Consider the following 11,052-nt stretch of genomic DNA (forward strand, 5'->3'; position numbering starts at 1 on the left):
ATGGGCCTGTTACAAATATGTAACAAGGTAATAAGATCAAGGTTGCAAGTCTGTCAGACTTCTTCCTGTACCAGACCTCTTTAGTTTTCTCTAGTTTTAAAGAGCTTTTTGGTGTAAGAAACTGACCTCACCATTCTGTGATAGTCTGTCATAATTTGGACAGAGCAACACTTTAAGAAGGTCAATCTGCCTTTCTTTATGAAGTGTCTTTTTTGAAACATTATAATGTCTCATTATAAAGAATCTGAATGCAGAACGACCTCGGAATACTGCTGTGCAGAGGGCCGTAACACAGTTCCTACAATGACTTTATGTAGATAAAGGGGTTGTAAATTTACATTAGCAGTCAAACCTTAATTTACTTCCATTGTAACTTACTAGCTGTAAGTTATTAACCAATGACATCCCTAAAATGGTTTCCCTGTCATTTTTTATCACATCAAATATACACTATTTTTTGGTTTTTAGGTAATTTTACTCATAAACCCCAGCAGTTTGCTGCCTAACTCCGATCTGAGCTCACAGGACTTTGTAGCATTGCAAGTTATTAAACATATGCATTGTGTAGGATGTTGGCATTGGAAGATTTGTTTTATCTTAAACAGGTGTTGATGTAAATATCAGGTTTTAAGAACAGCTTATGAAATGGGAGAGTGAGAAAATGTGAGGCACTCAAAGTCCGCACTTATTATCAGATAAACCATGTTTTACAAAAACAGTCTATCAGACTAAAAGTGAGTCCTGACTTCTTCCTCATTTCTAAAAGAAATAAAATAAACATATAAATTTTGAAATTAAAAGGTCAGTGAAACCTCTTAGTCTTGAGGTTTTTAGTGTTGAGGCACTTGAAAAGTAATACTAGTGATAAGGCACATTAAATTATCACTCAAAAAGAACTTATAAAAGATAAAATATTGTAGAATTCAGACCAATCTGCATATTTATATGCATGCAAATGTCCCCAACAAATTATTTCATAGTCATGAACTCTATTAAATTCAGTGTCACTTCAATTCATGTTTCTGGTGTTTTGATTATTAATTAGTTTACAACAACACAACAAAGTTAAAAAACAACCAAGAAACCTTTTCAAGGAAATAAAGAAACACGTGAAAATATATGGGTACACTGGATTTTATTTATTATTTGATTTTATTAAATATCTTATTGTTTTAATAAGATATTGAGTAACTCAGTTAATAATGAGTTACTCAGTTTTCAAGAATAATTTGTTCACTTTTCAGGAAAAAAAGGTCAGGTTTTTAAATTTACCCACAATTGTAGATGACATCGATACTGTACGTTTCTTTGCACTTTCGGTTTTCCATCCTTTCTTTCATTTTGCTGTCAAAGTGTTTCCTCATTTCTGTCTTAATGTGTTCTCTTTCAATAACATCTCCATTCATTGTGGTACTAATTTTGACCTCTTTCTCTTTTGTAAGGAGGTTACTGATAGCCTCTGTTTCAGCACAGTTCCCAGGGTTATTTCGAATATTTGTGCAATTGGGCAGAGAGTAAAGCTCATGGCATCGCATACAAGGAGCTTTCAGCTCCAGCTTGATTTCAGCTTCAGCTTGGCTCTTTAGGCCATAGGCCCTACACTGAACTGAACTGGGCAGTTTCATGGTACCATGTGGAAACCGAGGTTCAGTTCTGTCCTGAGGAAACACATCCAAAACAGCGGAGGAAACATAAGGATGCCAAACATAAAAGCAGGACACAGCAGTCATGATCTCTCTCACTAGGTCATCTGAACAGGACAGAGACGCTCCATAGTATCTCCTACCAGACACCTGACAGATACATATGACTGATGAAATCAAGGCATAATCATTTTCTGTTCCCCTACAGTTCTGTAATGTTTCAGACAGTTTAGACTTTACTTTTTCATTTTCGGCATTTTCGTCTTCAGAGACACAACTCACAACCTGGAAAAAAAGACAACAAATGCACAATGTGTTGAGAAAACATAAACAAGACACTCATATAAAATAAATATTACATTTATTAGTAAAGCTGTACATAAGCTTCTATTTTTCCTGCTTTCAATGATTTCACTAACCAGTTCGAGGAAGTAGGAGAAAGGTGTTCGTACAGCCACTTCTGTTGTGTATCTGCCAAAGGGCCCGGGGTACAAATCTTTGATTTTATCATATATTTCATCATCAGGAAAGATGGCACGTGGTAGATACCGGGAGACATGAATGTTCCCTAAGAACAAGATACTATGAAGCATCTTGGAAAAGAAGAAACAATATAAGCATGACACAGACTGAATCAACAAGACATACATGTGCTACTTTTTTGTGATGGTATTGAACTAGTTGAATATTCCATGCTTGTGTGGCTTATAATATAAAAACAGTATTTCGTTCAGCAGATCTATATAACGTTTGCAAGGCAATTCAAAAAGAAAGAAAAAAAATATATATATACATATATATATAAATCTGTAAAGAACTACTGAAGTATTTTTGATTTACATTTATCCATTTTGGTTATGAGTAGAATAGTAGTTTTTATAAAACCAGGTATGTAAACATCAACATGCTAATCAGTGATGACAATGCCCGTTCATGATCATGCTTTTGTAATAAATAACTGTGGCAGTGTTCAGTTTCACACCTTTTTCAACAGATCAGGATCAACTCTATAAGCTGCATCAAGCTCTACTGCTGCTGCATCAAGCTCTACAGCTTTGCTGAAGATGAGGAAAGCATTTTTTGCAAAATTATTTTTCCTCAGCAAATTCACAGCCCTGTTGAAAACACAAATTGTTATGGTAGAGAGAAAAAGAGAACTAACTACTCTCACCCATTCCAACATAACTGCTTCATATGTAACAGCAAAAAGAGGTGAAAACAGATGCCATTCTTTAAGCCAGTAAAATGTCTCCTGTAATTAAATCAAACATGGGGCTTACCTGTCTTCTTTCGTCAGTCTTCTTTGCCCCTGCTGAATTATATTTCAACAAGTTAACATATGTATTATCCAGTGGCAACACAAGTATCAACCAACACTGAGAGCAATGTTACCTCAGCCATCTCAGAAGCAGACGTCTGTGTGCAGTGGCTACTCTGTGATGCGATGCATTTTATGTTGACTGGGGCTTGTTGTAAAAGGAGTGGCCTCCTCTGTTTCTAGTTTCTCTTTCTCTTTTAAAGTTACAGGAAAGCATCAGAAAACCTTACACACTGGCTGTTTGAACCAGTGAACAAGAAGCTAACTGGACCAACAACAGAGATGTTGTTAAACTTGAAAATAAAGAAGAATTGTGATTTACAACTTCAGAAATAACCCTGAAATTCCAACTTGTCATCACCTTACAGGGGAAATGGTTGCATATACATATGTCTGTAAATTATAATTCTTTCACATTTCAGCCTCATATTCTGCATTCTGTTAAACTTCATTATGGAGATGTCATTTACATGCATATACCTTTGTGCGGATTGTGCTTATTAGTCATCATGGTGATTTATAGCTCATTTTTGAGTTATTACCTGTCAGGCCCTCGTTATCGCACCCTCCCCCGGAACAATCCTGAGCCGCCGCCCACAGGCTCAAATAAGGACTTTTGTGTTTACGTTCATGTGTGTTCGATTCAGTGTGGCGGTTCATGTTCATTTATGTTCATATGTGTTTGGTTCAGTTTGTTTGTGTTCACCTGTGGTTTGGTTCTGTTGTTATTGTTCATTGTTTGGATTATGAGATTCACCTGGGACTGGGGGGTACTTAAGGAGAATTTAACCGATTGGAGCCTTCGGACACCCCGTGGTTCCTCTTTGGTCTCAGGTGTGTTTAGGTCCGCTCTGACGATTCACCCACGTTCAGGAGTAGGTTTTCCCGGCTACTCATGCATCAAGCGAGGCTCGCTCGCCTCCAGTACAGATACTGAGGTCTCCCAGCAAGATGACCTATGCTCACAGCAGCATGCTGCTGTTTCAGGTTTGGTCGGCCTTGCTGTTTGGTCTTGCGGTTGGTTCCCCAGCTCCCCTCATTGTATTATTTTTGGCGCTGCTCATAGTTACGTTTTACTTTATATCCCTCTAACGCCCAGGCGCTGCCTGTAGGTTTTTGTTCTAGTCCCCTTTTGGTTTCTACCCAGTTAGTATCCCCTTTACCCCCACTCTGCTTACAACTCCTCCCAGTCCCTGGTTTTGTTTTTATCACCGTTGCTCACTGTTTGCTGCTTGTTCTGCCTCACTTTCCCCTATTCTGTTTACCCTGGTTTTGTTAATAAATCTGCTTGCTTTGATACCATGTCTGCAAGTGTTCATCCCATCTTGGTCTGGCCTAACACGCCATGACATTACGCACTTCTATGTTCTCAAAAAGTCCTCCTGAAGATTCTTACAATACACATCCTGCACAAATAATACTGTTTAGTTGATCTGTTTAATTACTACATAAATACTTAATTACCTAAATAACTTAATTAGCCTGTGTCATTAACTTGTTATAAAGATATTCTTCAAAGAATGGAAGTGAGCAAAGCGGTTTTTCAGTGTTTTGAATGATTTACCACAAAGAATCCTGTCTTTGAAATGATACAACATGTGAACTGTGTTAAATATGATCAGGGACATGAACCAACATTGTCAAAAAGGTTCATTTTAATTTGAGGTTGACTTTAATGCATCAGTAAGCAAGATGTCAATACTGTGCTGCCCTTTAGGTTTATTTATTGATGTTACTTACACCTAAAAAACATCTCTGTACATGCAAGACTCATTTGGTATATATTATTTCAGCGTGTGGCGTTTATTAATGGTTATTAGATAGGTATTACCAAATACAAAAAAAAGTTACCTAAAACAGTTACAGCTTAACGTTTATGATTAGCAACATACTGCCCTGCTAACTTTAGTCAGTGTTACATATGTAGTTTTATTAAGCAAATATTTAATGAGCATCAAAACTAGGTTTTAGCCAAAACCTGAAGGGGATAAACCAGAGCTACATGTATCTGCAACAAATATTTAGCTGAAAAGAAAATACAATAGTTCATTTTTTGTATTTTTTTAAGGGTTATTAACAATTTTAGACTGTGCTAGAGTCATTGCTGTTTCACCCTGATTATGTAAAACAAAGAATACACTATGTTTGCTTTAAAGACAATAACAGACAATACTAATATGTATTGATAATACAAAAAACACCCCTTCACAATGTGCAAGCAGCTATGGCTACTGGTAAATCCATTCCCCCTCCTGCGGGCTGTGGCTGTAGAAAAACATTCAAACAAAAGCAATATTTAATAATTTATCATTTAACTAAGGAACTACAAACCAGATTCCAAAAAAGTTGGGACACTAAACAAATTGTAAATAAAAACTAAATGCAATGATGTGGAGATGGCAAATGTCAATATTTTATTCATAATAGAACATAGATGACAGATCAAAAGTTTAATCTGAGTAAATGTAACATTTTAAAGGAGAAATACATTTACATTTACATTACATTTACGGCATTTAGCAGACGCTCTTATCCAGAGCGACTTACAAAGTGCTTTGCTATTTACCCAAGAAAAGCCTTAGCTAGTTAGAATAGACTAATAATACAAAAGATACCTCTAAGCTTTAGACATTACTAAACACAATACAATAAGGCGACCATAGAACTATTCGTCCAAGAACTCTCTGAAGAGGTGGGTCTTCAGTCTTGAAGACAGCGAGTGACTCGGCCGTTCGGACACCCAGGGGCAGCTCGTTCCACCACTTTGGTGCCAGGACAGAAAAAAGCCTGGACGCTTGTCTTCCGCGGATTTTGAGGGATGGCGGGTCGAGCCGAGCCGTACTTGAAGCTCGAAGGTCTCTTGGTGCGGATCGGCTTTTGACCATTGCCATCAGATACAGAGGGGCTGGTCCGTTCTTGGCTTTGTAGGCCAGCGTCAGGGTTTTAAATCTGATGCGGGCAGCAGCTACAGGAAGCCAGTGGAGAGAACGCAGCAGTGGAGTGACATGGCTAAATTTTAGGACAGTGTAGCACACATACACTCATGTAGCAGAGGAAGGCAGGAGTGTCTGTCTTCCCTGGTGTGTGTGTGCCTGTGTGTGTGTGTGTTTGCACACATACACTAGTTTTACAGAGGAAGGCAACTTCTCAGTCCCTGTAACTTCTCAGTTTTCCCGTTTCTTTTGGGAGATCCTTTTGCCCTTAGTTGTATTTCCCTTTAGTGTTAAAGAGGTAGCCAGCTCTCCCCTGGCGTCCTTTGTTTGTTTGTTTCCCACCTTTTGTTTCGCGTAAGACGCGACGTCGCCTTGTTTATTAAACCCACCCCTTTTTAAGTTTCATTTGTTGGCGGCTTTCATAACTGCCGCTTTGGTGAAGCGGCAGAGCGTCAGTCTTGCGACGCGGCGGCCTGGGTTCGAGTCCCGAGTGGCTTTACTTCTCATTTCCGTTTTACCTGCTCTAAAATTGAAAGACTCTGCACTTGGGCCCATTGGTCACGTGATCGTGGTAGCTCACTCAGTAGCGTGCCGGCCCGCCAACACGGCGGCCTGGGTTCAAACTCTGCTGTAAGTGAGCACCGCATTACAAATTAGGTCAATTGACAACATGATTGGGTATAAAAAGAGAGTCTTTCTGAAGCCAAGATGGTAAGAGGATCACCAATTCCACCATTGTTGCGCAGAAAGATAGTGCAGCAATACCAGAATGGTGTTACCCAGCGTAAAATAGCAAAGACTTCTAAGTTATCATCATCAACCATGCTTAACATCATCAAAAGATTCAGAGAATCTGGAACAATCGCTGTGCGTAAGGGTCAAGGCCGTAAAACTCTACTGGATTCTCGTGATCTCCGGGCCCTTAAACGTCACTGCACCTCAAACAGGAATGCCACTGTCAAGGAAATAACAGAATGGGCTCAGGAATACTTCCAGAAATCATTGTCAGTGAACACAATCCACTGTGCCATCCGTCATTGCCAGCTGAAACTCTACAGTGCAAAGAGGAAGCCATTTCTAAACAAGCTCCACAAGCTCAGACGTTTGCCCTGGGCCAGGGGTCTTTTAAATTGGAGTGTGGCAAAATGGAAGACTGTTCTGTGGTCAGATGAGTCACGATTTGAAGTTCTTTATGGAACACTGGGACGCCATGTCATCCGGACCAGAGAGGACAAGGATATCCCAAGTTGTTATCAACGCTCCGTTCAGAAGCCTGCATCACTGATGGTATGGGGTTGCATGAGTGCTTGTGGCATGGGCAGCTTGCATGTCTGGAAAGGCACCATTAATGCAGAGAACTATGTTCAGGTTCTGGAACAACATATGCTCCCATCTAGACGTCATCTCTTTCAGGGAAGACCCTGCATTTTTCAACAAGATAATGCCAGACCTCATTCTGCAGCAATCACAACATCATGGCTACGTAGGAGAAGGATCCGGGTACTGAAATGGCCAGCCTGCAGTCCAGATCTTTCACCTATAGAGAACGTTTGGCGCATCATAAAGAGGAAGGTGCGACAAAGAAGGCCCAAGACGATTGAACAGTTAGAGGCCTGTATTAGACATGAATGGGAGAGCATTCCTATTTCTAAACTTGAGAAACTGGTCTCCTCTGTACCCAGACGTCTGTTGAGAGTTGTAAGAAGAAGGGGGGATGCCACACAGTGGTAAAAATGGCCTTGTCCCAACTTACGCCATGAAATTTTGAAACAACATATTTTTCCCTTAAAATGATACATTCTCTCAGTTTAAACTTTTGATCTGTGATTTGTGTTCTATTCTGAATAAAATATTAGATGTTGGCACCTCCACATCATTGCATTCAGTTTTTATTCACAATTTGTTTAGTGTCCCAACTTTTTTGGAATCCGGTTTGTACATATATTTCTAAAGTTGGCAATGTGATTTCTTTATTTTGACAGTCAGTAACATTGTTTTCTCCATGTCGCATTTACCTCTCCTTGCTGTCTCCGTTTAATGATCTCCAGGTTCTTCAAGAAGGTAGGCTTTATAGATTTAAGCATATCCTGGTGTTCTTTATGCTTCTCCATCACTTCTTTTGATTTTTTCACCTGATCCCACTCATCATCTGTCTAAGGATTACAGCATTTCAGCATTAAACTCTCCCCAAATACCTAGATACAATTTACATGGTTGGCCTATCTTTAGGTGTTTAAATAATATTTACCAAACTTGAGTTAGATGTTAGGCTGTAACTCTGACCAAAACTCATAATTTAAAGGTATTTTCAGTTAATGGTTTGTTAATAATGTGACCATTCGTATGCCATCAATATCAGACCATGGTGTAAGTTATCATAATTTCTGTCTTAGGTAAGCTGAGATCATTCTCACCATGTCCTCAAAGCTCTGGCCACGGTAGTAGTACTTGCTGCCTGGAAAATGGGCCCCAAATTCGAACAGGTCTTTCAGGCTGCTGGCAACCAGATGCAGCCGTTCCTCTTCATAGGCAAACACATTCCCGTCCTCACACACCATAAGAACCAGCTCAGCACTGTCTGCGCTACACGGAAAGTTCTCCAAAACCCCAATTACTTCCATTTTCCTGTAATCTGGAAGATAGAACTGCTCCCACTCCTCTAAGAGATCAAGTTTCTTTCGGTATGAGGTGTCTTTGAGGGATCCCACCCTGAATTTGTATTTTTCCATTTTTTTTAATTTCATCTGAGCCCGGGAATGTTTGCTAACAACACTTCTGATCTTCTCCAGATACGTCTCAGGGTCATCTAATCCAAGAAATGGTTATATCAATGACATCCACAAATTCCAGTTACATAGTATTTAAATGTCACGAAGCACCCTGACTTCCCTGTGGAAGGATCTGTACACCTTACCTTTCATCAGATTAGGAAGAAGAAAATCCCTCGTAATTTGGTCCTGCTTACTAGGTGATGAAAATCAAAAGACAACATTTAGTAAGCATTAAAACTAGATGTAGGGTTTCAGACAAAATCAACAGGGTACAGACCAGAGTTACATGCTGAAAGGAAATACAGTAGTATAACATTTTTATAAAAAAAAAAAAAAAAAAGGTTATTAACAATTTGAGACTGTGCTGAAGCCACTGCTGTTTCTTCTTAATTAGGTTAAAAAAAGAATGAAATAAAAAACATAATGGATTATGTTTTCTTTGAAGACAATAACAGACAATACTGATATGTATCGATAAATAAAAAAAAACAACACTTTACAATGTGCGTGCGGCTATGGCTACTGGTACATCCCTTCCCTTCCCTGCGGGCTGCGGCTGTAGGAAAACATTCAAACAAAAGCAATAAAAAATAATTTAACTAAGGAAATACATATATTTTCTAAAGTTGGCAATGTGATTCCTTTGACAGAAGAAGCATAGTGTAAGTTAGCATAATTTCTGTCTTAGGTAAGCTGAGATCATTCTCACCATGTCCTCAAAGCTCTGGCCACGGTAGTAGTACTTGCTGCCTGGAAAATGGACCCCAAATTCGAACAGGTCTTTCAGGCTGCTGGCAACCAGATGCAGCCGATCATCTTCATAGGCAAACACATTCCCGTCCTCACACGCCATAAGAACCAGCTCAGCACTGTCCGTGCGACACGGAAAGTTCTCCAAAACCCCAATTACTTCCATTTTCCTGTAATCTGGAAGATAGAACTTCTCCCACTTCTCTAAGAGATCAGGTTTCTTTCGGTATGAGGTGTCTTTGAGGGATCCCACCCTGAATTTGTATTTTTTTAATTTCATCTGAGCCCGGGAATGTTTGCTAACAACACTTCTGATCTTCTCCAGATACGTCTCAGGTTCATCTAATCCAAGAAATGGTAATATCAATGACGTCCACAAATTCCAGTTACATAGTATTTCAATGTCACGAAGCACCCTGACTTCCCTGTGGAAGGATCTGTACACCTTACCTTTCATCAGATTAGGAAGAAGAAAATCCCTCGTGATTTGGTCCTGCTTACTAGGTGATGAAAATCAAAAGACAACATCAGGACATATTGTGCAGCTGGACTCTACTGTTGTACTGAACACAACTGATCTTACCTCATGACAGATCCTGTCCAAGACAACCTTCCTGAAGAAACACATAGAGCAGGTATTTATATTAACATATATTTGTGCTATAAAAAAACATATAAAACAATTTTAACCCCTTCGTTAATAACCTTAGCTTCACCTCTGCTACAGGTCCTGGTTAGAGGTTTAAAGTGCTGCTCACGGTTTGTGTTGTAAAGCTGGAGGAACAGCGGCGCTCGTGACCGGGACAGAATGCTCCCCTGTCCTCTAAACTGTGGACGACAGACTGCGGCAGGCGCTCACCTCCACCCACCTACTCACACAACGCAGAGACTGGGCGGAGCTCGGCAGCAGGCTCGTGTCTCCTTTTCGAATCTCCTCAATAGTTTACATCCCTAAACGGTGTCATTACTCAGTTTAAAGCACCAGAAGTGTGGAAAACAGCCTAAAAACACAGCATCAGCTCCTCACTTTCATTTCCGGTTTGGTTTTGACTCTGTAGCGGCGCTTCTTCTTCTTCTTCTGAAGATAAACAAGCGATGAACAAGGTTGACTAAACATATATGACAGCTCTCAACACAGATAACAACACTGCCATCTATTGTCTAATCCATGGCCTCTAACCATTGGACTGCACATATTGTATGGACAAAAGTATTGGGACATCTGTTCATTCACTTTACTTTCTTTCAATGGTCCAGGGGAGGCTTTCTACTAGATTTCGGCAGCATTGCTGTGAGGATTTGATTGCATTCAAGGGATGTTGGATAGAAGGTAAAGGTAAAGGTGCACGTAATTGTCACTGTACAGCAAAATGCGTCCTCCGCATTTAACCCATCTGGTAGTGAACACACACACACATCTGTGTGATTAGGGGCAGTGAGTACACACATACGGTGGGCAGCCAGCTCCAGCACCCAGGGAGCAGAGAGGGTGAAGGGCCTTGCTCAAGGACCCAATAGTGGCAGCTTGCCAAGCCCTGGAATCGAACCCACAACCCTCTAATTGATATCCCAGCGCGCAAACCGCTGAGCCACCACTAGATAATCACTGGATAATCACTACCCTACCTTGTCCTAAA

General features: G+C 40.0%; 1 protein-coding gene across 4 annotated transcripts; it reads right to left on the minus strand.

Annotated features, from left to right (window-relative positions):
* Nucleotides 1-4,649: 4,649 nt before the first annotated feature.
* On the minus strand, nucleotides 4,650-10,472 carry LOC140551322 (uncharacterized). Of its 4 annotated transcripts, none has more exons than XM_072674724.1 (9): nucleotides 10,174-10,472; nucleotides 9,999-10,029; nucleotides 9,866-9,915; nucleotides 9,375-9,757; nucleotides 9,166-9,221; nucleotides 8,809-8,858; nucleotides 8,309-8,700; nucleotides 7,910-8,047; nucleotides 4,650-5,226 (listed from the first exon to the last, which is right to left on the minus strand). In XM_072674724.1, exons 2-9 carry the CDS (start codon nucleotides 10,001-10,003, stop codon nucleotides 5,167-5,169), a joined length of 1,134 nt encoding a protein of 377 aa, XP_072530825.1. In that variant the 5' UTR covers nucleotides 10,004-10,029; nucleotides 10,174-10,472; the 3' UTR covers nucleotides 4,650-5,166. The 4 variants fall into 4 exon arrangements, with proteins under 4 accessions (XP_072530825.1, XP_072530828.1, XP_072530824.1 ...); XM_072674727.1 differs by having other exon boundaries at nucleotides 9,999-10,025; nucleotides 10,132-10,472; XM_072674723.1 differs by having other exon boundaries at nucleotides 10,132-10,472.
* Nucleotides 10,473-11,052: the final 580 nt, after the last annotated feature.

This window comes from Salminus brasiliensis, chromosome 3 (genome assembly GCF_030463535.1).
Source record: "Salminus brasiliensis chromosome 3, fSalBra1.hap2, whole genome shotgun sequence".
NCBI classification, from domain to species: Eukaryota; Metazoa; Chordata; class Actinopteri; order Characiformes; family Bryconidae; genus Salminus; species Salminus brasiliensis.